The 27789-nt window shown below is 42.2% G+C and overlaps 2 protein-coding genes across 5 annotated transcripts; both read right to left on the bottom strand.

The window, feature by feature from the left end:
• Positions 1-287: 287 nt before the first annotated feature.
• Positions 288-12713, bottom strand: LOC128755580 (uncharacterized). Of its 4 annotated transcripts, none has more exons than XM_053859317.1 (13): positions 12651-12713; positions 7489-7886; positions 7307-7374; positions 6621-6915; positions 6461-6528; positions 5861-6155; positions 5701-5768; positions 5281-5465; positions 4556-4651; positions 3425-3652; positions 3005-3152; positions 1202-1228; positions 288-876 (listed from the first exon to the last, which is right to left on the bottom strand). In XM_053859317.1, exons 4-13 carry the CDS (start codon positions 6716-6718, stop codon positions 728-730), a joined length of 1362 nt encoding a protein of 453 aa, XP_053715292.1. In that variant the 5' UTR covers positions 6719-6915; positions 7307-7374; positions 7489-7886; positions 12651-12713; the 3' UTR covers positions 288-727. The 4 variants fall into 4 exon arrangements, with proteins under 4 accessions (XP_053715292.1, XP_053715293.1, XP_053715291.1 ...); XM_053859318.1 differs by having other exon boundaries at positions 12546-12663; XM_053859316.1 differs by lacking the exon at positions 12651-12713 and adding an exon at positions 8083-8372.
• A 3621-nt stretch (positions 12714-16334) lies between these two features.
• On the bottom strand, positions 16335-27624 carry LOC128755952 (uncharacterized). The gene is made up of 15 exons (XM_053860066.1): positions 27519-27624; positions 25637-26106; positions 25107-25298; positions 24906-25001; positions 23242-23475; positions 22648-22795; positions 22329-22355; positions 21540-22063; positions 18561-18974; positions 18021-18413; positions 17754-17849; positions 17450-17680; positions 17174-17321; positions 17078-17104; positions 16335-16885 (listed from the first exon to the last, which is right to left on the bottom strand). The coding sequence occupies exons 1-15, from the start codon at positions 27613-27615 to the stop codon at positions 16335-16337; spliced, it is 3648 nt and encodes a 1215-aa protein (XP_053716041.1). The 5' UTR covers positions 27616-27624.
• Positions 27625-27789: the final 165 nt, after the last annotated feature.

The following is a 27789-nucleotide window of genomic DNA, read 5'->3' on the forward strand; positions in this document are numbered from 1 at the left end:
GTGTAATGACAGAGGCTCCACGTTTGGATTGACTGAACTGCATGATTTTGTGCGCATGGCAGCATCACAGCTGCTATAGAGGTGGCAAGTTCGTTTTTACATTCGATGCGAATGTGTGTATGTGGCATACACACCGTTTATAAATGAGGCCCCAGGTCTTGAACCTCAAATCCTACCATCACCACACCTCCAGAGTCGCCGCTCAGTTTCTTGTGCAGTGCTGATGGGATTCACCTCGATCATCAGTAACCAATAAATAAACAAATAGCAAATGTATTTTTCAGACTTGTATATTGTATTTATTTATTTTACCGAAAACCAACACGTCAGAGTTTTATTGGGCACATGAAACATTGATACAGCAACAACAGTATATATGGACCTATTGATCACCTCTGCTAAATATATTTCTACTTTTTATTCCTAAGAATAAAGGAAAATAATCTGAAAAGCCGTAGCGCTGAAAGAAAGCAATGTACATCTGACCTACTCAACAACACATGTACAGATGTTGACATTGCTCACATGAGTAAATAAACTGTAAGCAGAAATTATTACAAAATTTTGCCAGCAGCTAGACAAGAACGAAAGTGACACTGCTACAAACAGTGAAAACACACTTACTGGGCTGGACTGGAACCATGAGGGGCTGATGGGACAAACCTCCCCGTTCAACAGCCAAAGATACCAGTATCCTCCTTCTTGACTGAGGAGCTGGTCTAACCACTCAGGTGCACCTGCCTGTAGTGTTGCTCTGAGCTGAGACCCCCTTTGCAGAGTACGAAGGGGATCGGCTGAAGCGCCTGGGGCCGTCAGAGTGACCATCTTCTGAGACAACCAGGTTCCGCTGGGCAGTGCTTGGGTGCATAACCTCACCTGGAATATAACAGTGACAGTGGGAGTCCTTCAAATACTTAAATCTTTTTTTTTGTCATCTGACATACGATGTGAACATTTATTTTAATGTATACCTTTGTTAAATATTTTGAAAATGTTCCCTATATATTTGCATTTTTTTTTTTTTTTTGGATGTGTCATTCCTCCAGTTTTTGTTGATCTTTTAGCGTGTCAATTGTAATTACTCTTCTCCATTCTGGTCTATTGGGACAGGACATGATGTGAGACGTGAAATGGCACCCTCATGTGGCGAAGAAGAGAATGTGAATTTCCCTCTTGAAGCTCATGAAATTCGAGTACTCACCTGAATAGTTCCGCACCTTCCGCATCTCTGAGGGTACAAAGGAGAACCGGTGTGAGGACATGTCCCAAGTGAAGAGGCAAAGAAAGGATAGCTGCGCATCAATGAGTCATTTTCAGATCTGATGCCGGGCTGCTTCAAGTAACAATTTAGACATAAATACATTCATTTTGAACAGTCCAAAATCCCGGAGTCTGACACTCCAGCCCTCTGTGAAATGCTCCCATGACACTTTAAGGGAGAAGGGCAGAGCGACCTGGGCAGTGAGTAGAGTGCCTTTACATCATAGAAGAAGCAAGAGTTCGAAGTGAGGAGTCCAAGAAGGGAACGCGTGAAACCGTCAAAGCATGATCCAGGACAAGTGTCAATGTAGGAAATGCATTTACAGCTTGGCAGTAACTGAGAGCCACCAAAGGCTTTTCGTCTGATCCTGGTGGCCAAGTCATATTCTGGGGGGAAACAAATGTGCACATGCTTGTTGTTTGTATATAAGTGTAGTGTATATACATTTGCAGTGAAACAGATGAACTATGTCATACGTGCGCTGCCTTCTAAAGGGCTTCGCTTTTGGTTACCTCTGGTCCGAGGCCCCGCCGGCTACCTTGCTTCGTGGGGATCATGCGATCAAACCCCCTTTGTCAGGGTGTACCACAGGGACATATTGACGGTGTCTGTGGCTCGGTCGGTGCTTTATGGCTTGGCAGGCCCTTCGCCGACTGAGCCATGAAGTTCCTCAGAAGTGTGGCCTGAGTTACCTAATGTAACTTCATTTCTATGAATACGCGCGATGCCCTCTAACTAGTCACCCAGCAAGGCTCTGTTCAACGGCTGCGTTCAAAAGGAAGACACATAAAGGCCAGCAGGGGGTCTTATGGGGAGAGGTGGAGCCTTCCTGGGGGGAGAGCCAATCTATTGCTCTAAGGTGTGAGGCCGGGCCTTGGAGTGAAGGTAACCAATAGCGAAGCCCGTTAGAGGGCATCACACATATTCATAGAACTGAAGTTAGATTAGGTAACTCAGCATGTTCTGACTCTGACTCAACTCAAAATAAATGTCTGAACGGACATTTTGATGCTCACGCTTTGATCGCTGTTGGTCTGCTCCTCATTGAACCACATGACAGTCATGATTCAATAAAGCTAGAGCGGAAAAAAAAGCTGCACCTTTGTTTTTATTATTCTACAGCGCTGTAAACGATGGTGATGTACTCTCACATGATGAAATGTACTAAACTGATAGCTCATGACACGCCATGGGGGTGGAACACGGAACTGAAATAGGGCATTACAACCAGACGTGAAGGAGACAGACCCCGATGACGGCTGCATCTTACAGATTTATTTTTCATAACTAAAAGATAGCGGTTTGTTGTCACCAATTCAGTACAAGTCTTTCCTCTATTCTTCATTCTGAAACGTGCAGTCGAAATAAGGTTTTATCATCTGGGTCGGTCTGTCTTGCAGCTGCTCCTGCCTCTCGCTGGATCCTGCCTCTCCTCACTGGCTGCATGACGGAGTTCCATCTCTGATGTTGAATGATGGATGCTTAAGTATAAGCTTTAATAAGCATTTACCAGCGGCGCTGCCAAAAGCAAATATTCTTAAACTACATAATGCTGCTTTAAGACATCTGCTGCTGTCGCTCACAGCCTTCAGCCTCTCAGGGAACCGACAGTGCTGCCAGAACCGCAGAGTGAGGGCAGTGTCTTGTAAGTGTCAGAGCCCAGTTTTCGCTACACATTGATAAACTGTAATAAGGATTCGGGTAGTTATACTGATCAGTTGTTTATGTTAAACATGGCTTTACCTTTTGAATAAAGTTTTTTCAGCTCCTCCTGAAACTTTTCCACTAGTTTGCTCACAGAGGAGCGGATGGTGCTCAGGTAGAGGTCAGTGTTGATGCTGACCTTTGACCAGTCGGTGAGCTCGGGCAGGGGAGGTAAAGCAATGAGGTTCTGAGGAAAGGAGAAAAGAGAAGTGAATGTCAACCGGATACAAATCAGCCAGTAAGTAAAGTCTGTTGAGGCCTTAAACTAAGTTCATCGAACTTTTGAGAGAAATTCATTGTAAACAGCGCGTCAATTTAAGTTGACTTGCTCAGCAGCTCCTCAGTAGTGGCTTACAGGCGACCTGGCCATATAAACACAGGCGGACGGTTGCATGTGGCCCCATAGCCGCAGTCTGGGCCACATCAGCATGATAAAACAGTGACATGAACTGTGAGTACCAGCAGGGCTGGGTCATTCGTGCGAGCGTAGGCCTCCAGCTTGCTGCTCCATCGTCTGAGTTGACTCAACTCGTTCTCCAAACCTCTCGCCATCTCCTGCGCGTGTTTCTCCGCCTCCCGCTCTCTGGTGGCGATCAGCTCCACCCGTTCAGCCTGACTCTGCTCCACCAGGCGCTGCAGCTCGGCGTAGACCTGCCAGCTCTCCTCCAACTCTTTCTTAGCGCTGGCCTGCAACAGCATGGGGTCAACAACTGGTTGGACACAAACCTCAAATTCTGCTTCATGATAAACTACTTCTGACTTTACTGCTCTTTTTTGCGTCTCAATGAGTACAGAGCAACGAAATGGAAAATGACCACTTCTGCTGGGATTGCAATGGAATTTTGCAACGCAAGTCATGTGGTAATTTGCTCGTGTTTTATTACGTCTTGGGTTCTGATACTCTAATATCATAACATACCAACACACCAAAAGAACTTTCTAGTTCAAACCAAAACTACTTTTTCCTTTAAGCTCTCTTGTTCCCTCCAAACAGAACCACAGAGCATCGGTGAGACCGACTGTCTCTTGGACCATCCTACAGACAAACACAAGGCATGTATAGACTCAGAGCATTGCACCATCATTTTGTGTTTGTTGGAAGCTTCTCACCTGGGAAGTACTTTACCATAGAAATAATGAATGCATTACGCTGAAGTTGTCACTAACTACCATCAGTGAAAGCGTTTAAAAATAAAGTTCTTGGAGCAAAACGGCTTGTTCAATAGGAGAAAATAAATGGTGAATGGTGAATAATAAATATGTTCTCATTGTCTAAGAAGGAATTACCGTGACCTTTGATTCAACGTGAGAACAAAACCTCAGTTGATGCCTGGACAGGTCTGACTGGTCAGAAGAGGTCTGAATTGAGAAAAATACACTGTCGACCGAAACAGGGACACTCAGCATTAACACCAGAGAAATAGTAGGGCTCTTGTTTATTTTTAGTTTTAGGTAGACTAAAAAGTTCAATGACAAACCAAGAATGAGGCTTAAAAGTTGACCCATTAGTTGACCCAGCAGTTAATTATGCTGTAACTACCTACTTTTACTGGCGTGTTATTCCAGTATTTATGAAGTTACTGGGCTCACCTTGATGACCTCGATGGACTGTTCGACTTCATCCAGTTTTTTGACTCGCTTCTTTATCAAGTGTTTCAGCTCAGATCTCATCTGTCCCAAACTAGTCTGTGGAGACAAACACGTTCACTTTCTCTTCAATGACATGAGAAGTTCTCTGGTAGCACATGTTGGGTGTGACTGGCGTATCCCCCTGTTATCATTGGGATTGATGCTCGTCCTTGTGCTCAGCTACCAAGGAGGTGGACATGACTTAAACCAGAGTCAGTGTGTCTGAGAGTTTATCACTGTTTGTATGCACAACTGTAGTTTTGTTACAAACGAAGACGTAAAAAGTCTCCATCATGTAAACGTCTTATAATGGCTGTTTTATTTAACCATATGGTCGAATCCTTTAATCTATTGGTATGTTGCAGAGCTGCCCCTTTATACATTTCCAAGTGTTCCAAATGATAGACTTCTTAGATAGAATAGGTAGAATTCTTTCAACTGACCGCGTTGTCCACAATGGTGAGGGAATTATACGACGCTGACAATATTTTTGTGTGATAGGTTCATTTCCTAAAACACATCAGTCATCCTTTTATATTATTTGAGAGTGGAAAACTAACTAAAGAGGGCACCTCTTGTTGACTGGCAACACTTGGAAACAGTCCGCTGCTCTGTTGGAGACATTCCAAGTGTTGACTCTGAATGAGGCTCAGAGTCAGACGAACAGATGCACACAAACTACACACCTCTATGAGGTTAGTGGAAGGATCCAGCAGCGAACTTGAAGAGGTACATTTTGAATCTTGGTCTTGCGGGATTCTTTGTCCCCTTGGTGTGCATCCATTTATGCCCTGATGAGTTCTCAGCCCGTGATAAGTTGTCACGCTGGACCACCCACAGTGACAACGTTGAAGAGTCTTATGGGACATTTCTGTTCAGGTAAAAACAAGAAGATTCTTAGGAGATATTTGCGTACAAAGCGTAACAACGGACAGGCAATAGCTTGCTAATTCTATCCTAAAAATGTGTATAGATAGATAGATGGATAGATGGATGGATAGATGGATGGATAGATGGATGGATAGATAGATAGATAGATAGATAGATAGATAGATAGATAGATAAACACATGAAACCTGTACACATAGCTCACACAAAATACACACCATCTGTGAGGTTAGTGGAACAATTTGCCGACGGCTTCTCGGTCTTGATCAAAGGTGCTGACACTTTCCTTTGAGCAGAGACGGAGTGAGACATGGTAAATATCTCTAATACTGTATATCAGGTGCTGTGGCGCACTCACAATGCTAGCATTTCATTTACCTGAAAGATGATCGTGTGCTTTTTCTGTCCTGTGTTTGTTCTGTGCCCTTATTGTCACCACTTGGCAGTACTGTGTGTTTTTCGCTACTTCTCTTCTTGCGATCCCCATCCTTTTCGCTCGACCCATGCCTCAGAGAGTTTGGGCTTGAAGAGGTACATTTTGAATCTTGGTCTTGCGGGATTCTTTGTCCCCTTGGTGTGCATTCATTTATGCCCTGATGAGTTCTCAGCCCGTGATAAGTTGTCACGCTGGACCACCCACAGTGACAAATTTGAAGAGACTTATGGGACATTGCTGTTCAGGTAAAAACAAGAAGATTCTTAGGAGATATTTGTGTTACAAAGCGCAACAACGCACAGGCAATAGCTTGCTAATTCTATCCTAAAAATGTGTATAGATAGATAGATGGATGGAAGGATGGATAGATAGACAGATAGATAGATAGACAGACAGACAGACAGACAGACAGACAGATAGATAGATAGATAGATAGATAGAGAGAGAGAGAGAGGGGATGGATGGATGGATGGATGGATAGATAGATAGATAGATAGATAAACACATGAAAGTTGTACACACAGCTCACACAAAATACACACCATCTGTGAGGTTAGTGGAACAATTTGGCGACGGCTTCTCGGTCTTGATCAAAGGTGCTGACACATTCCTTTGAGCAGAGACGGAGTGAGACATGGTAAATATCTCTAATACTGTATATCAGGTGCTGTGGCACACTCACAATGCTAGCATTTCATTTACCTGAAAGATGATCGTGTGCTTTTTCTGTCCTGTGTTTGTTCTGTGCCCTTATTGTCACCACTTGGCAGTACTGTGTGTTTTTCGCTCCTGCTCTTCATGCGATCCCCATCCTTTTCGCTCGACCCATGCCTCAGAGAGTTTGAGCTTGAAGAGGTACATTTTGAATCTTGGTCTTGCGGGATTCTTTGTCCCCTTGGTGTGCATTAATTTATGCCCTGATGAGTTCTCAGCCCATGATAAGTTGTCACACTGGACCACCCACAGTGACAAATTTGAAGAGACTTATGGGACATTTCTGTTCAGGTAAAAACAAGAAGATTCTTAGGAGATATTTGTGTTACAAAGCGCAACAACGCACAGGCAATAGCTTGCTAATTCTATCCTAAAAATGTGTATAGATAGATGGATGGATGGATGGATAGATAGATAGATAGATAGATAGATAGATAGACAGACAGACAGACAGACAGATAGAGAGAGAGAGGGATGGATGGATGGATAGATAGATAGAGAGAGAGAGAGAGAGGGGGATGGATGGATGGATGGATGGATGGATGGATGATAGATAGATAGATAGATAGATAGATAGATAGATAGATAGATAGATAGATAGATAGATAGATAGATAGATAGATAGATAGATAAACACATGAAAGTTGTACACATAGCTCACACAAAATACACACCATCTGTGAGGTTAGTGGAACAATTTGGCGACGGCTTCTCGGTCTTGATCAAAGGTGCTGACACATTCCTTTGAGCAGAGACGGAGTGAGACATGGTAAATATCTCTAATACTGTATATCAGGTGCTGTGGCGCACTCATAATGGAAAAAGGTTCAGAGGTCCATGCTAGCATTTCATTTACCTGAAAGATGATCGTGTGCTTTTTCTGTCCTGTGTTTGTTCTGTGCCCTTATTGTCACCACTTGGCAGTACTGTGTGTTTTTCGCTACTGCTCTTCTTGCGATCCCCATCCTTTTTGCTGATAGAAGCAGCTGAAGACAGAGAGATTTGGGACACTGATGGAGTCATACGAGGCTTATCATCATAAGCCACCCCCGTGTGCAACCCATTCCTCAGAGAGTTCCAGCTTGAAGAGGTGAAGCAGTGGCTTGGATATTCGTGTTGTGGGATTGTTTGTCCCCTTGGTGTGCATCCATTTATGCCCTGATGAGTTCTCAGCCCGTGATAAGTTGTCACGCTGGACCACCCACAGTGACAAATTTGAAGAGACATTTCAGTTCCAGTAGAAACAAGACGATTCTGAGGAGACATTTATATACAACGTTTAAGACAACACACACACACACGAAAAAATTATATATATATATATATATATATATATATATATATATATATATATATATATATATATATATATATATATATATATATATATAAAATTTTTTTTTTGATTAACCACCGCTTATATATAGCAAACTACCTTCAGCTATCTTACCTTGCACTCCGCACTCGGTGAACTATACGATCTTATTTCCTGCTTCTTCTTTCATTTACGCTGTTAGATCAGTTTCGTTTTGTCAAAAGTGATTCGCAGCCTTTCCGAAAAGCCCGCATTGCCACGCATTTAAATCCATTCCTACTAATGCAATAATGACAAGTTGCGTGGAAATGGTTCGGATGGAATACTTTTGAAGAACAAAGAGAAATTGACGGATCTATTTCCCGAGTCTGTGACTGCCATCTATATACTGGCATCACGCTAGCCCGCGAGCTACAAATACCCATCTCGCCAGCCCACTCAAAAAAAAGTATGAGCGTCTATTTGTGCCGTTACGGTAGCGACTCCGTAAGCTCCAGTAAAGAGTAGTTGTGTGTTACGGAGATGATAAATAGACGTTATGTATTTCAAGAAAGTGTCTTCAACGTTTTTTAAAACAAAAATACAGCTTAAACACTGTAAAAATATGGATATTATTAAAAAAAGACCACAAGAGGTTAGTGAAATCTTTCACTGGATTCCTGTTCAGGGAGCTCTACTCTACTATCTCTGTGAGTTTGAAGAGTTTTTACTGTAGAATTATGAAATAAATTGACTTTATGTACTGTAATAACATGTATATTATAAAAGAAATTATATAAAATAAACCAAAAGAGGTTAGTGAAATCTTTCACTGGATTCCTGTTCAGGGAGCTCTGCTCTACTATCCATGTGAGTTTGGAGTGTTTTTACTGTAGAATTATGAAATAAATGGACTTCATGTACTCTGACAACATGGATATTAATAAAAAATTATATAAAAAAAACTACAAGAGGTTAGTGAAATCTTTCACTGGATTCCTGTTCAGGGAGCTCTGCTCTACTATCCATGTGAGTTTGGAGTGTTTTTACTGTAAAATTATGAAATAAATGGAGTTCATGTACTGTAATAAGATGTATATAATGAAAAAAATTATATTAAAAAAACTACAAGAGGTTAGTGAAATCTTTCACTGGATTCCTGTTCAGGGAGCTCTACTCTACTATCCCTGTAAGTTTGAAGAGGTTTTACTGTAGAATTCTGAAATAAATTGACTTTATGTACTGTAATAACATGTATATTATAAAAAATATTTATAAAAAAAACTACAAGAGGTTAGTGAAATCTTTCACTGGATTCCTGTTCAGGGAGCTCTACTCTACTATCCCTGTGAGTTTGAAGAGTTTTTACTGTAGAATTCTGAAATAAATTAACTCTATGTACTGTAATAACATGTATATTATAAAAGAAATTATATAAAATAAACCAAAAGAGGTTAGTGAAATCTTTCACTGGATTCCTGTTCATGGTGGTCTACTCTACTATCCCTGTGAGTTTGAAGAGTTTTTACTGTAGAATTATGAAATAAATTAACTATGTATTGTAATAACAAGTATATTATGAAAAAATTATATTAAAAAAACTACATGAGGTTAGTGAAATCTTTCACTGGATTCCTGTTTAGGGAGCTCTACTCTACTATCCCTATCCTGTTTGGAGCGTTTTAATTTGTAATTACAAAATAATTACACCTTATGTCATAATAACACGTGCATAAAAAAAGGGCTTAGTGAAATGTCACTGGATTCGTGTTCAAGGTGCTATTCTCTACTTTCCCTGTGAGTTTCAAGAGTTTGTAAAACACATTATGTCATGTAGCAACATGCACATTAGGAGTCATTTAAGAAAACCAGAGTCACTAAAGAAAGTCATTTAAGAAAACCACAAGAGGCAAGTCAATTTTTTTTCACTGGATTCATGTTTAGGAAGTGCTTGGCTACTCGCCCACGGAATTTGTGTACTTTTTACTTTGCAATTCTTGCAGTGACTTTTTTTAATTGTTTTCACTGTTGGTTCCAAAAAACGGAAAAATGACTACTCCCAAACACAACTTACCTCTCACTTACGAATCCAGTGACATTTCACTAGGCCCTTTTTTTATGCACGTGTTATTATGACATAAGGTGTAATTATTTTGTAATTACAAATTAAAACGCTCCAAACTCACAGGGATAGTAGAGTAAAGCTCCCTGAACAGGAATCCAGTGAAAGATTTCACTAACCTCTTTTGGTTTATTTTATATAATTTCTTTTATAATATACATGTTATTACAGTACATAGAGTTAATTTATTTCAGAATTCTACAGTAAAAACTCTTCAAACTCACAGGGATAGTAGAGTAGAGCTCCCTGAACAGGAATCCAGTGAAAGATTTCACTAACCTCTTGTAGTTTTTTTAATATAATTTTTTCATTGTATACATGTTATTACAATACATAGAGTTAATTTATTTCAGAATTCTAGAGTAAAAACACTCCAAACTCACAGGAATAGTAGAGTAAAGCTCCCTGAACAGGAATCCAGTGAAAGATTTCACTAACCTCTTTTGGTTTATTTTATATAATTTCTTTTATAATATACATGTTATTACAGTACATAAAGTCAATTTATTTCATAATTCTACAGTAAAAACTCTTCAAACTCACAGAGATAGTAGAGTAGAGCTCCCTGAACAGGAATCCAGTGAAAGATTTCACTAACCTCTTGTAGTTTTTTTTATAAATTTTTTTTATAATATACATGTTATTACAGTACATAAAGTCAATTTATTTCAGAATTCTACAGTAAAACCTCTTCAAACTTACAGGGATAGTAGAGTAGAGCTCCCTGAACAGGAATCCAGTGAAAGATTTCACTAACCTCTTGTAGTTTTTTTAATATAATTTTTTTCATTATATACATCTTATTACAGTACATGAACTCCATTTATTTCATAATTTTAGAGTAAAAACACTCCAAACTCACATGGATAGTAGAGCAGAGCTCCCTGAACAGGAATCCAGTGAAAGATTTCACTAACCTCTTTTGGTTTATTTTATATAATTTCTTTTATAATATACATGTTATTACAGTACATAAAGTCAATTTATTTCATAATTCTACAGTAAAAACACTCCAAACTCACAGGGATAGTAGAGCAGAGCTCCCTGAACAGGAATCCAGTGAAAGATTTCACTAACCTCTTTTGGTTTATTTTATATAATTTCTTTTATAATATACATGTTATTACAGTACATAAAGTCAATTTATTTCAGAATTCTACAGTAAAAACTCTTCAAACTCACAGAGATAGTAGAGTAGAGCTCCCTGAACAGGAATCCAGTGAAATATTTCACTAACCTCTTTTGGTTTATTTTATATAATTTCTTTTATAATATACATGTTATTACAGTACATAAAGTCAATTTATTTCAGAATTCTACAGTAAAACCTCTTCAAACTTACAGGGATAGTAGAGTAGAGCTCCCTGAACAGGAATCCAGTGAAAGATTTCACTAACCTCTTGTAGTTTTTTTAATATAATTTTTTCATTGTATACATGTTATTACAATACATAGAGTTAATTTATTTCAGAATTCTAGAGTAAAAACACTCCAAACTCACAGGAATAGTAGAGTAAAGCTCCCTGAACAGGAATCCAGTGAAAGATTTCACTAACCTCTTTTGGTTTATTTTATATAATTTCTTTTATAATATACATGTTATTACAGTACATAAAGTCAATTTATTTCATAATTCTACAGTAAAAACTCTTCAAACTCACAGAGATAGTAGAGTAGAGCTCCCTGAACAGGAATCCAGTGAAAGATTTCACTAACCTCTTGTAGTTTTTTTTATAATTTTTTTTTATAATATACATGTTATTACAGTACATAAAGTCAATTTATTTCAGAATTCTACAGTAAAAACACTCCAAACTCACCTCTTGTGGTTTTTGTAATATGTGTTCTTAATCATATTGATTTATATAATATATTTTATATAATATTTAATAATATTTATCATCTCCGTAACACACAACTACCCTTTACTGGCGCTTACGGAGTCGCTACCGTATCGGCACAAATAGACGCGCATGGTTTTTTTTTTGTGGGCTGGCGAGATGGGTATTTGTAGATCGCGGGCTAGCGTGATGCCAGTATCTAATACATCACCGTCTCACTTACCCAGAGAAATACTTGCGCGTGTAATTGTGCAGTTACGGTACCGACCCTCCAAAGAGGCGTGTGACGTGTCGAAAAGCGCTGCTGAGGTTGTTGTGAGAAACTGAAAATACGCTGCGATTGGAACACTTACTGTTTTGTCATCACGTTTCTTTGACATAAAATGATCTGAAAACATCTATGACCATCCAGAAAGTAATAATAATTAATGATGTATTAAAGTACCACAAGAGGTAATTGAAAGTTTTCACTGGCTCTTTGTTTGGCTACCAACCCTACCAAACAGGCGAGTTTCTACTTTGGAATTCTGAAGTAAATACACTTAATGTATTGTAATAACAAACAATTGAAAAATTGCAATATTGCTTTGACAAGCGTGTGTATTCATTTGAGTGATATATTCATTCTCATCATTTTACTTAGTAATTATACTTACTGGAATGAGAGTACCTGTTCAATCCCAAAGTGTAAAATTCCCCAAATATCTGACAGCATCTAATCAGGTTTACTTACAAGCTAGTAAAGTATGTTGGAACAGTACCTTTCAGCTTTTGTGATCTTCTTTTTGGCTGAAGACTTGTGAGTTCCTCTTCCTTGAATGTGTGCGATATTTGATCCCTCCCTCCCTGTTAAGTTTCGTTTCTGTCCCAGGCCTGCTCTGTCACTCCCATGAAGAACGCAAAGCCATACACTGCAGGCTTTTACAGAGAGGCTTGTTAACCCAAATCTTCTTCTTCTTCCTCTCTCGGCTTCTCCCTTCATTCTCAAATCACTTTGCGATCAAGTCTCAAATTGGATAGAATAAAAACCACCTCTATGACACCATGGGATATTTGTACTTGCCTGAACCATTCAAAGGTAATACCTGAGTGTTCGAGGACTTCCAAGCATGTTCACCGTAGACGTGTTAGTGGTCGTCTCTTGGAGCGCTTGATCACTTTATTCATATTCAAGTTAAGGAGAGAAACAACCAAATTGTCACGACCAAAACCAGATTGTTTGGATTGTCAACCAAAACAATATGACGATTCAAGAGAGGAGGAAAACGAATGCTAATAATTTCAATACAAAATATTCTTGTTCAGAAGCAGCCTGTCCCCAAACCCAGTGCTTTAATGATCATGAAATACTAGTTTAACCAGTTGTCTTTTCCTGCTGTGAATCAAAACAGATTTACATTAGGTTTTTTTTTTTTTTAACAGGAAATGTTGAGTTCAGGACAAGATGGTCAGAGCTTGGTGATGTTTTAGATTTCCATTTAGATGTACAATGTTTTTAAACATTCCTTACCAGCATCGTTATTCACGCTTGCTGTGTGTTATGTGTGTTATGAACGTGGAAGATGGCGCCGACAAAGGCCGTCCTGGCATATTTTGCTTGTTTTTATGTTTTGATGGTGCATCTGCGTGTTCTTACTTGTCACTCCGTCTGACTTATTATCTGCATTTGGTGTCAGTGTCGGAGTTAGTCCACTTTTTGGCTGGACGGAAGAGACCGAGAAGAAGAGGGAAACATTTCAGCACACTTGTTCGCCTTCGCCGAAGAAGACCCCTTCCTGGGATATTCCCCTCCAACGGCCGCCCGCTCAGCAGTAAGATGGATGATCTGACGCTGATGTTGAGAAGGAACAGGGACCTTTCCTCCTCTTGTGTTATGTGTTTCATGGAGACGTGTTTGAGCAAACTCATCCCAGACACTGCGCTTCATCTGGAGAGATTCCAGATTCACAGCGCGGACTAGCGAACCTATGTCCTGTTTGTGGACTGAACATGATTCTCCCAGCTCTGCTTTAAGACAAGCTCCATCAGCTCAATGTGCCTGACTCTGTCTGCTGGTGCATTACGGACTTCTGGACTAGACGGAGCCAGTGCATGCGGCTGGAAACGACTGTCTCCGGCATTCTGACCCTCAACATACTCTCTCCATGGCTCTTCTTCCTGTACACCAAGTGCTGCACCTCCAGCCAAGTTGCTCAAGTTTGCGGATGACACCGCCATCATCTGACTCATCGCAGATGGAGATGAGTCCTTTTACAGGAGGGATTTGGACCGACTGGTGTCCTGGTGCTGTACAACCCCCTCCACCAGTCTTTTATTTTGTTCAGTCTTTTCCGGTGCCCTGTTTGTTTCTCTCTCTTGACAGTGTCAGGCAGAAATGGCAGCTGCACCTCATCCCCTTGATAGTCCTCCACAAACTTAAGGAGTGGCTGGACGGTGTTGCAGCGCCAGATCGTGCTCATCCCTGCTGCTTGTGGATTAATTTGTTGGTGTGTTTTTCCTGGTTTTTGCCCTGCGGCTGAGCATTTTGGTTGGTTCATCATGATGGCGGCTGCGTTGCCCACTTCCATTGTGGACTGCTTCCGCTTCCTGGGAACCACCATCAAATGGGAGCCGACCATCAGTTCCCTCATCAAGAAGTTCCCGGCAGAGAATGTTCTGTTGCAGCAGCTGGGAAACTACAACTGCAGATGAAGATGCTGGTGGAGTTCAACGCAACCATCATCCAGTCCATCCTCACCTTCTCTATCACCGTGTGGTACAGCAGCACCACCTCCAGGGACAAGCGCAGACTGCAGCGCATTGGGCGTTCTGCTGAGAAGGTGATCGGTTGCAGACTGCCACCTCTTCAGGACCTGCATATCTCCAAGACATAGAGACCCAGGTCGGATCAGAGCTGACCCTTCTCACCCTGGTCATGGACTATTCTCTTCTCCCTGTCAGACTAATGAATTTGTGAACAGCCCATGTTGTTTGTGGTTTATTTATTAGTTACCACTATCATTCTTGTTCAATTTAGTTTTATTTTATTTTTGACCATTATTGCAGGATGTACCACAGCACTTTCCTAGACTAACAAAAGTTGATTCTGCGTGAATGTGGGCAATTAAGTTTCCTAGAGGGCCACATTAGAAACAGAGAGGGGCCATCATCAAAAGAAAGAAAGCGATGACTACAAAACATGGCGGACAAATAGCCAAAAAACATAAAAGTGGCCAATGAAAAAATTACTTGTAAAACAAAACATTGTTGTATTTACCGTTGGAGTGGTGCTGATGACTAAAAAGAAAGAACAAAAAAAAGGCAGAAAAATCACAACATATCAATTATAGTTTTAGTCAGATCATCCGTTGTTGAAACCATGCGGTGGCTTCTGTGTTCCTGCAAAACCCAACTAACTCTACTAACTGTGGCGATGGTGTCCCAGATCTTCATTCTAGTCGTGAACTCACTCTTGATCTAAAATGTTTTTCCCTGCCAATAAATATTGTAATAAACAATTGCTTGCAAAAAATTTTGGTGAAAAAATTTGGGTTGCAACATCTTCAACAGATTGCATCTATACATGAATCATGAATCATCAATAGGCGCACTTCCTCCCAGTAAGTGTATGAAATGAGCTTAAATTTGTCTGTCTATTAAGTTAAGATTAATTAATTTTCAAAACTCTTATTATCATATTGTACTCTTAATCAAGTTCTAGATGTACAAGCTTTTGTATTTGAAAATAAGAATAATGATGATAAAAAAAAATCTTTTGCAATAACCACATTCAACAGAAATATAAACGCAACACTTTTGTTTTTGCTCCCATTTGTCATGAGATGGACTTAAAGATCTAAAATTCATTCCAGATACACAATGTTACCATTTCCCTAAACATTGTTCACAAACCTGTCTCAAGGTGTGATAGTGAGCACATCTTCTTCGCATAGATTCTATCAGATTGTCAGTTGTGGCCTGTGGAATGTTGGTCCACTCCTCTTCAATGGCTGTGCAAAGTTGCTGGATATCAGTGGGAACTGGTACATGCTGTCGTATACGCTGGTCAAGCACATGCTCAGTGGGTGACATGTCCGGTGAGTATGCTGCCCATACAAGAACTGGGACATTTTCAGCTTCCAAGAATTGTGTACAGATCCTTGCAACATGGAGCCAAATGGGAGCAAAAACAAAAGTGTTGGGTTTCGATTTTTGTTGAGTGTATTACACCCTTGAAATTGATTCACCTACTAAGATAGCACAAGATGCTTTAGCCACACTGAAGGAATTAGACTTCTTTATTGGAAAAGACGAAAGTGCATACATGCGTCATCATTTTAAATTTATACTTAAATTCAGTATTTGAAGTAAAAGGAGAAATGATAAGGCAGATGAATAAACACTCAGCTTTATATTTCTATGTATACAAATGATGCAGCAAAATGTAAATTAAGACAGTTTTTATTCTAACTTTTGATAAGATTTTTCTCCATGACAGGTGAAATCACGACCGTGTCAGACGCTTTGTCGCAGCAGTACAGGTAGAAAAAGGGCAGAATCTTTTCTGTAAATGTGTCGTTCATTGTGTAAATATGAGTCTGAGCCCTTGTGTCATAAAAGGACACCTGGCCCTCCTCGTAGTCCACGTACACTCCCACACGTTTGAGTTTGGTGTCCAGGTTGAGCAGCAGAGGTGGGGACGTGGAAACACGGTACCCTTGTCCTTTTTTCATGGCCAGAGCCCAGTAGCCTTGAGAAGTGCTGACAGAAATTCGGCCCTTTCTGTTGACGGACGACTTTGCGACCCCCAAGTACCAGTCATCCTTTTCTCCAACTTGAACTTCCCAGAAGTGTCTTCCGGAGGTAAAACCCTCCCGGCCCAGGACAATGACCACAGTGTCGAAACGGTCAGCGTGCTCGGGGAGGTCCTGCCACGCCCCCAAGTGCCTCACCTGCCGTCTGTCCTGAGAAAGCTGCAACCAGGGGTTGGCTGTGTCGGGATCCAGGGTAACGTCCTCTGCAACAGTACAGCACAGAGGTAAGCAAACGGTGGGGCAGGAGTTTTGTTCTAACCTAACCAGGACACCTGGCTTCCCCAATGTGTTGCCTCCTCATTGGACCTGAACCACCCCGGCCCTTGGAGGACTCACTTCCCCGCCCCTGCTGTAGCACAGCCACACACTGTTAGTGGTTATATTTAGAAACCTACCTATGTACTTCTGAATCCGCCTGATTTCTGGAAAAAAAAAGTTTTGTTAGTGAAGAAATGTAATGTTGACAAAGGTAGAACCAAAGTAAGTCTCACCACTTTTAGCAAGACTGTTGACCATTTCATCAAAAGTGGCCTCCAACTGGGTCACGGCTCTCCGGATCATACCGACACACATGTCTGACGGAACGCTGGTCCCAGACCAGTCTTTCACAGCAGGTGTGGAGCTCAGTGATGGAAACATCTGACAAAGAACAATATTATTATAGAAATGTGGGGCTTCTTTACTTCACACATCATCATTCACGCCAAAAAATTTTCCTGAGTCTGAACCACAATCATGCCAGAGATATGGATATCAGGATCCATCACCTTCAAGAAGTGAATGTGGTCTGTGCGAGCCATGTTTTCCAGGTCAGTGCTTCTTCCCTTGAGCGTAGTAATTTCTTGCTCCAGCTCGGCAACAAGGTTTTGGGCCCTCTGCTCAGTCTCCCTCTGCTTCTCCTCGATGTCCAGAACCAGGTCGGCCTGAGTCCTCTGGATGGATCGGATCAGTTCTGAGAAGACTTGCATGCTCTCATCGATCTCTCTCTGAGCACTCGCCTGAAATTTCACAGACAATTCACGTGTCTCAAAAAGTCCTATAAAGGATGTGTCCATTGTGATTCGCACTGACCTTGTTGACCTCTATTGAGTGTTTGATCTCCTCCACCTTCTTCACTCGCTGTTGAATCATCTGCTGGACATCTAGTTCGGTCTTCTTCAGTAAAGCCTGAGATATATTGGGTCAGTGATGGAGCAAACTTGTGTCCCAAACTATTGTTTGTTTCAAACAACTCCCTAAAGTCAAAGGTCAAATAACGGTTGCTATCATTAAGGATGCCTTTAGTCTATATTTTTGCACCTTCCATAATAGTTAATAATAATGAATAAAGCCACCCACCTTCTTTTCGCTCCACTCACGCTCCACAGGGACAGTGTAGTGTGCCCGGTGGTCAGTCTCCGTGCACAGCACACACACGCAGGTCTGTTCTTTTTTACAAAACAGCTCCAAAAGCCGCTCGTGTTTGGGGCACATCCTGTCCTCCATGTTTGCAACGGGTTCCATCAGCTTGTGTTTGGTGAACCTCACTGAGTGAGACTTCAGGTGCTCCTCACAGTAGGAGGTCAGACACACCAGGCAGGATTTCACCGCCCTTGGTCTTCCATCGCCCAGGCAAACGTCACAGAGGACCTCCTCCCAAACGGAAGAGGGGATCAAGGTGGAAGGTAGAGACGAGGCTTGAAGAGCTTGAGGGGCTTCAGTTTGAGGGGACAATGGTGGTGTTTTCTGAGGCTGTGCTGGTGGAAGACCCTGAATCACCGTTTGGGATGATTTCGCTCTCGGCAATGGCAGAGGAGGTGTTTGGGGGACGGAGCCAGGAAGCCGTAAAGATGGTGACTCCTCTTTGGATGTTTTCCTCTGCGCTGGTTTCGAAGCTACATTCCTCCGCTTGTCCTCTTCCTGCTTTTGTTTCAGCTCTTCCAAAAGCTGCTTCATTTGACCTTTGTCCACCAGCCTCTCCTCATCTTCCCTCCTCTGCCTCTCCATTGTCCACTTGCTGGTCCTCTCTTCCACGCCAGCAACTCTGATCTCTTTGAACTGCTCAGCGATTTCCCTTAAGACAGTGTTGATGCTCAAGTCTGGCTTTTTATGGAAAGACTTCTTACACATAGGACACTGATACAATGGGCTTGTTTTCCAGTATCCCAGAATACAGCTCTGGCAGAAGTTGTGTCCACAGGGGATGGACACAGGGTCGGTGAAGACGTCCAGACAAATGGAGCAGTGCACCTGCTCTTCAGAAAGGTTCCCAGTGGTGGCCATTCCTGCACGGCGGAGAGGCAGGGTCATTTTCTAGCTTTTCAGTGGGGCATGAAACCTGCTGTGATATTGAGGTCACCAGGGTTAGATTCTGACACTATGGCACTTCAGTTCCATGCAGTCACAGAAGCTTATTAGAGGGTGTATATAACACCGCTCTGCTCTATGTAATGACCTATTTATAAGCTCATGGAGCGATAATAATCGTCAGGTTCACTGCCTATAGGCAACATCTCAGTTTGCTTAATAAAATCTAAGATTACAATTTTCAAAATAGTCTACTTCACTTGTTCTTGCATCGCTACTAAAGGTGAATGGACTTAAAAATCAACTATGCTCTTATTGTTGCTTGAATAACACAACAGCTGTGTTGTAGCCTGACAACCAAAATATGTCAAAATGCAGTGGGAGGAAAACACCCTTGGAAGACAGTAAAACAGATAAAGAACTGAACATGTACTCACCAGAGAGCAGCTGTGTCTTTGCTGCCTGCGCGCTGACACATGAGACGGACAGTCCCTACTGCCACCTCCAACCCCCTGAGCCCCTTCACCACTGTAACACACACTCTCACCTCAGACCCAAAATATACTCGCTCCCCTCCCGCCTCTTTAACCCAGTTAAATTTATACCTAACAACCGTCTGAGGCCAGCTGACATCAGATTTGTGTCCTTGAAGTGACCAACATTGCAGAAGTGAATTCAAGATAAAGACGTGAATAATAAAACTTCTCTACTCTTACTAGTAAAGTAGACCAACCCAGCCATCAACCTGAAATGGTTTGCTAACAAGTGGTTCATTTTGAGAAGTTCTGCCTGCCTGTCTGCACCTCCGTCTGCCACGTGAAGCACCAGGTCCACAGGATCGTGGAACCTTTATGGCCTATCTGCACAGCCATGCTCACCTGCCTCTCGGACCAGCGGCCTCATTTGTGAAGCCTCGCGTAGGTGAGCACACCATGGTGCGAGTACGCAGGAAATGAATGTACGCCTCCCAAAACACCCCAAATGCATATTGAAATTAGCACTGCTGTGACCCAGAATTGCTCCAGTGAGATGTGAAGATGGAGGCACCGCTAGAAAGTCACTTTGTGGTCTTGTTTGAAGATAAAGTGTACACCAAGGGTGGTCAATCCGGTCCTCAAAGGGCCGTGGTGGTGCAGGTTTTTCTTCCAACCAAACAAGCTCACACAGTTTGACCAATGAAGTGGAGGTGACTGACTGAGTGATTGTACCCCTAAGACACCTGTTGGTGAAAAAGTGTCCTCTTGATTGGTTGGAACAAAAACCTGCACCCACTGCAGCCCTTTGTGGAACAGTTTGCCCACCCCTGGTGTACACCATACTTTACTTTATTTGAAGTCCAACAGGAGATGCAAGGCACCAAAAAGTGTCCAACTCTAAAGCAACTTGTAAATAATCAATAAAAAATGGTTCCCTCTCCACCTCTTGTGTCATTTATCAGATCAGATTCGACGATCGCCCGCACACAGCAGCAGATGTGTCGAGGGGACGGCGACTGACTGTCTTATTGATGATGTGAAGGAGTTTCACTATAGTTTCATGATAGCAGACGTGGGTGGGCAAATGAAATGTACATTTCTTCATTTTTTTTTTCAAATAAACTATATACACTCTGTGAAATGTGTAGGATCTAACTTCACTCATGTGAATCACTTTCAGGCGGTTTTCATTGATTCTCTGATTCTTCTTCCTCCTGGTATGTATGTCAGCGTCGGAGCACATATTCCCCCAAAGTTTGTTTTTACAAATACCATTTGATGCATATCACATGGCAGACACACTCTTTTGTGCATATACACTGTTTATAAATGAGGCTCCGGGTCTTGAACCTCAAATCCTGCCACGAACACACTTCCATAGTCTCCACAGAGTTTTGCTCACTTGATGAAAACATACATCCGTCCTTACTTGCTGAGTCTGCACCTCTTGTGCCGTGACACTCACTGTAATCTAAGAAACAGTTTGATAGGATTCTCCTACTTCATCACCAACCAATAAATAAAGAAATATAAGCCTTGTTCATACTTGTACTGTTGTACTATCTTTATTTATTTAGTTTTGACAGAAAACATCAACAAACACGTCTGAGTTTTATTTGGCACGTGAAACATTGAAACAGCATTTCTGAACCTATTGAGCACCTGAGCTAAATATGTTCCCAGATGTACGTGGGGATATAAAATGTAGAAAAATAAAATGTAAAAAAAAAAAAGACTGGACATTGCTTTTACTGAAAAGTAGTATCTCTGTAAGAAAGTAAAGGACAACTAACCAATTCAACAACACATATGTACAAATGTTGACATCTCTCACAAGTGAATAAACTGTAAACAGAAATGATGACAAAATGTTGCAAGCTGTCAGGCAAGGAGAAACATTACACTGCTAAAAAATGTGAAAACACAACTAAAAGTTCTTTTTCATTGAGTCCTTGCTTATGAATCCATCGCTATTATAAACACATTTTGAAGAAGGCTAGTTTGACTATAGCGAGTGCCCCATACATCTTCAGTGGACAGCAAAGAGAAGCTACGTTTGAACAAATAATCACTTGGAGTGTCATGTATGTTTTACAGAAGTTATCACGAGGGGGGCAGAGTTTTTACCGTCATGGGTCAGACAGGGACTGAAGATGGGATACAGACTGTCATTAAAGGTGTCACTGAACGTGTAGAGATGGAGACGGGATTTGATGTCGTAGAAGGAGATGCGACCTCCATCATAATCCAGGAATACTCCCACCTTGCTGGGCTGGACTGGAATCATGAGGGCCTGACGGGATGAAGCCAGAGCCTTCACCTCCCCGTTCTTCAGCCACAGACACCAGTATCCTCCTTCTGGACTCAGCTTGATCTCACCCTTGCGGCGAGCTGTGGAGCTGGCCATGCCCAGTGTCCAGGCGGTCTTACGACTGAGGTCCACCTCCCAGTAGTGTCGCCCTGAGCTGAGACCCTCTCTGCCCAGCACGAAGAGGGCCGGGCTGAAGCGCTTGGGGCCCTCAGAGTGGGAGGTCTTGCGTTCTTCATACCGGACCTGACGACCGTCTTCCGAGACAGCCAGGTTCCGCTGGGCAGTGCTTGGGTCCAGGATCACCTCACCTGGAATATAACAGCGGCATGTTTAATGTGGGCGTTGGACGGCCTTGAATACTAAAATACTGTTTGAACTAATTTGACCTGTTTTTTTCTCATATCTTTTGGTTCTGGTTTATTATTTTATGTTCACCAGCCCTATACTATGTACCTTTAAACGCATCAATTGTTTATAATTGTTCTTCTCCACTCCAGTCATCTACAGATGATGGAAGACGTGAAACGTGAAAAGCCGAAGAAGAGAATGTGCTTATGAAATTCGAGTACTCACTTGAATAGTTCTGTACCTTCCGCAGCTCTGAGGACAAAAGAGAGAACCGGTGTGAGGACATGTCCCAAGTGAAGAGGCAAAGTCAGGCTAGCTGTGCATCAATGAGTCATTTTCAGGTCTAATGCTGGGCAGCTTAAGACATCTGCTGCTGTCGCTCACAGCCTTCAGCCTCTCAGGGAACCGACAGTGCTGCCAGAACCGTAGAGTGAGGGCAGTGTCTTGTAAGTGTCAGAGCCCAGTTTTCGATACACATTGATAAACTGTAATAAGGATTCGGGTAGTTATACTGATCAGTTGTTTATGTTAAAGATGGCTTTACCTTTTGAATAAAGTTTTTTCAGCTCCTCCTGAAACTTTTCCACTAGTTTGCTCACAGAGGAGCGGATGGTGCTCAGGTAGAGGTCAGTGTTGATGCTGACCGCTGACCAGTCGGTGGGCTCGGGCAGGGGAGGTAAAGCAATGAGGTTCTGAGGAAAGAGAGAAGCGAATGTCAACTGGATACATATGTGCAAATGAGGCAAAGTTCAAGGAACTTTAAGGCCTCATAGTAGTATGTAGTACTCCAGCTACTAGTATTACTACCACAACTATGCTTGTCACAATTGTAGTTATAATTGTAACAATAAATGATGTATTATCAGTGTTGCTTTGCCTTATTTTGTATCTACTTACAATATGAATTCAACACTTCAATATGACTAATAATAACTATGGGGTTGGGGGAGAACATTAAAATAACTAATTAAATAAGTTCAAATATTAATAAGAAAAAGATATGATTTCTTTTAAACATTTGACATCTGACCTCATAAAGGCCGGATAAACACAGCAGGACAGCCGCATGTGGCCCGCAGCCTCAGTCTGGGCCACATACCAACACGATAAAACAGTGACATGAACTGTGGGTGAGCACCTGCAGGAAGACCACTCTGTCCTGCGTGTGAGCGAAGGCCTCCAGCTCGCTGCTCCGTCGTCTGAGTTGACTCAACTCGTTCTCCAAACCTCTTGCCATCTCCTGCGCGTGTTTCTCCGCCTCCCGCTCTCTGGTGGCGATCAGCTCCACCAGTTCAGCCTGACTCTGCTCCACCAGGCGCTGCAGCTCGGCGTAGACCTGCCAGCTCTCCTCCAACTCTTTCTTAGCGCTGGCCTGCAACAGCATGGGGTCAACAACTGGTTGGACATATACATCAAATTCTACTTCACGATACACTACTTCTGACTTTAGTGATTGAATGCAAGCGAGTTGGTAATTTACTAGTGTTTTGTTGGTGTCATTACGTCTTGCTTCTGATACTCTCATATCATAACATTCTAATTTGAGGATGGAGTTGCAGACCTTTTCACATATTCCTAGAATCATTGCAGCAATAACATGGTCATAATGACAACTAGTGCGAGGGGTTTAAAGAAACGCCTCTGTCCCCTGCAGCAGTGACTGAGGTGATCTGACTGCACAACTGGACAAACAGGTCTGACCACCAAAAGAGGATCCCAGAAGTTTCCAGTTCAAACCAAAACCACTATTTCCTTTAAGCTCTCTTGTTACTGGGCAAACAGAACCACAGAGCATCAGTGAGACCAACAGTCTCTTGGACCATCCTACGACAGACAGAAGGCATGAATAGACTCAGAGCATTGCGCCATCATTTTGTGTTTGTTGGAAGCTTCTCACCTGGGAAGTACTTTACCATAGAAATAATGAATGTGTTACGCTGAATTTGTCAATAACTACTGTCACTGAAACAGCGTTAAAAATGAAATGCAATAGCAGGATGGCTTGTTCAATAGGGAAAATGAATGGTGAATACTGAAACATGCTCTGATGTCATTGTCTAACCAGGGATTACCGTGACCTTCGACGTGAGAACAAAACCTCAGTTGATGCCTGGACAGGTCTGACTGGTCAGACAAGGTCTGAATGAGAACCAGAACATCTGAGGAATACACACTGTAAACCCAAAAGCCAGGTTTATTAGTCTGATCGGAAGTAAGTCTGGAGAGTGGCTGTGTGGACGACAGTGGGATTTGATCCTCACCTGGTTGCGTAAAATGCTAGTGTTACAAAGGTGACATCATAATTAGCTCTGTATCACAGGCAAACCAAAGAACATCATTAAAATATTTTGTCATTGAAACACTCCTACTTTGTACTTTGTTTGTCCTTAATCGTTCAAGAGTTTAAAGTGATATGTGGGGATTGTACACGGTGTGAGACTTTAATATTCCCCTAGTCACAGCTGTTGATGGAGGAGGAGGAGACCAGAGGATCAGCCCAAGGACTCCTTCCTGCACTGTGTAGAAGTGTAGGCAGGGCAAATAAGGAAGTCGTAAAGGAGCATGACTCTGTTTTTCCTTCAGCAGGCACCATTACTGGGACACTCACCATTAACTCCAGAGAAATATTGGAGCCCTTGTTTATTTTTAGTTTCCGTTACACTAAAACGTTCAATGAGAAACCGACAATGAGGCTTTAAAGTTGACCCACAGCAGATCATTATGCTGTAACTACCTACTTTTATTGACTTGTTATTCCAGTATTTCAGCATGATCGACGTTTAGCCTGGAAACTGGCCTCACCTTGATGACCTTGATGGACTGTTTGACTTCATCCAGTTTTTTAGCTCTCTCCTTAATCAGGTGTTTCAGCTCAGATCTCTTCTTTCCCAAACTTGTCTGTGGAGACAAACACTGTCACCTTCTGGCCAATCATATATCAAGTTCCACATTGGTGCTCCTAGTTCTTGAGGGGGAATGACGGATGAAGGAAGTCAGACTCACTATCTTCTTCTTCCACTCGTGCTCCACGGTGACTATGTCGTGGGACTTGTGCACGCTCTCGGCACAGGCGGTGCAGATGCACATGTGGTCGCTGCGACAGTAGACCTCCAGCAGACGCTCGTGCTTCTTACAGATTTTCTCCTCCAGGTTGAAGGTGGGTTCAATGAGGCGGTGAGAGGTCAGAGATTTGACCTGAGGAGATTCAAGATGAAATGATGTTGTTTACATTCTCTTTAAAAGAGATACACTTGTGAATGTGGCGCTTGCTGGGTGGATCCCCCGTGATCATACAAAACAGTGGCACATGACTAAAACCAGAATCAAGGTGGGCTCTGATCTGTCAGTTGTGTAATCTATGATCCTGTTCCTTCGATCAGGACCGGAATCAAATGACCAAGATGAGAGTTGGATCACTCTCTTGCTCATGGTTTGGTGATGAAACATGCAGCAGTTTCCAACTTTTCTCTGTTGTTATCAGACATACACCAGTGTCCATGATAATTCATGCATAGGAAATGCAGAACACTGACCTTTTTGTGGTGTCTGAGGTGGGTCTCACAGAAGGAACCGGGGCAGTTCACACACGACTTGTGAGCCTTCAACTTCCTCCCAATACATGCATCACAAGGAACATCTCCAGGCTGCGCAAACTCTCCGGTGCCAGTTACAGGAGAGCTCCTTTGCCCGGTATCATGGCTCACGCTCAGTGCCGACCCAGGGGAGCCAGCAAGATCCACCCCACTTCCAGCAGACATCAGGCCCTGGAACTGGGAGGAGATTTCAGCCAGGACCCGGTTGACGCTCATCTCAGGTTTTTTGGAGTAGCTCTTCTTGCACATTGGGCAGAGGAACTTCTTGCTGTGGTTCCAGTAGCCCTGCAGGCAGGCCTTGCAGAAGCTGTGGCCACAAGGTGTGGAGACAGGCTCCACAAAGATCTCTAGGCAGATGGAACAGCTGAACTGGTCCTCAGAAAGGGTCCGGCTACCTGATGAGTTCATACCTTAGAGACAGACAGTACATTAAATCAATTTACTTCTCAGGATCACACTGGCATATTGTGCAAATTAGGGATCCGCCAATATCGGTATTGGGTATCGGTGCGATACCGGACTTGAGTACTTGTACTTGTACTCATAGAATGGCTACTGATACCACAAAACCGATACCACTTTACGGCAGCATGCCGTCAGTTTATGACAGTTTTGCAACATAAGTGTTTGTACTGGAGTCACCAACTTTTGACCGTCACCCATGTCTAAGAAAAACACACGGAGGAATGTTGTTCAAATAATGATATATATGGGGAAAAAAACTCAAAGTGCCTTTATGCGTAATGGAGTAAGTACTCGGTATCAGTGAGTACTGTTTCCTAAAGACCAGGTTGAGAGGCTAAAAAATGAAAATGGGCGACAAATATGGCTTAAAAATGTAGCGCATCTGTCACCCATCTAGGTCAGCGATGTGTTCCACTGGATCTGCCACGAGATTAAATGTTTGTCATTTAGTCCATGATTGTTTGTTACCATAAATTAGTAGATTAAGAAGCTTGGCATTAAAACATACCAGATGGATCATGTTTGTTGTGTAAATGTTTCACATCACAGAAACATTTCGCTAAAACACAAGAAGAATGCAACAACATGATTATGATCTGTCAGAAACGCTCTTCAGAAGTGGTCGGAGTCGTGAGCTCAGCGCTGGGAACTTCTGTTTTCCTGAATTAAATATTGACTTAGTCGATGTCTCAGAGTGAAATCACCAGTTTGTCACGACTGGAAGTTTGAGATGAGTCCCAAAGGAGAGAACTGACGGTTTGTTGGGGTGGTTTAACATGTGATTGTTACCATGACTGTCATGTGTAACTGTCATTACATTTCAATTGTACACTATCAAGCAGTCATGCTGTGTAACTGTAACTGAAAAAAACTGAGTGATAATCATGAGAAAAAGTTGAGAAAACATTGACGTATGCTCACAAGCAGACATCACACTGTTCGAGTTAGAAGGCACGTGAGGAATGCAGGAATACAGGCCCTTCCACCTCCAGGTTTTAAAAGAAAACAAATGTATCACCAAAATATTAACACGGCACAGGTTACAACAACTCTAATGTTTTAAACCGTCGTATTCCTGTTACTACTTCATAATTAGGAACAATTACTCTCAGAGTTAGGTGGTTAAATTAAAACATATATTATATGTATACATATATTATGCCGCTGTTGTATGCAATTACATTAAAAGAACCGAGAAACACACTTTAAATACTTGCGTGAAGTAATAAACACAGGTACTGTAAGCACGCCTGTTATCCTTTGACACTCATCCAGCAAGATGAATACAGCGCATCACACTAGCTAGAGTCCACACCTGGCTCTCTAAAGTTAGTGTTAATGAAATCTTAAAACTTACTCTGCATGGTTTCCGTTGTTGTAGAACTGTTCAGACCTTTTACTAAGTGAACTTTGCGATGAATAACAGCAGCAGGTGCTCCGTCCGCCTTCCTCATACCTGTGGACTCCTCCCACCCCAGCTGAACCACACCCAGATCCACAAACATGACCTCCTTTGTTATCGCAGCCGCATTTCCATGTCACCGAGGTGTGGATTTGTCAATCCTTACGCTACTGGCCGTGTTTTGTTTGGTCCACCTGACAGGTCCAGTCGGGGCTTAACACCCTGA

Source organism: Synchiropus splendidus, chromosome 3 (assembly GCF_027744825.2).
Source record: "Synchiropus splendidus isolate RoL2022-P1 chromosome 3, RoL_Sspl_1.0, whole genome shotgun sequence".
Taxonomy (NCBI): domain Eukaryota; kingdom Metazoa; phylum Chordata; class Actinopteri; order Syngnathiformes; family Callionymidae; genus Synchiropus; species Synchiropus splendidus.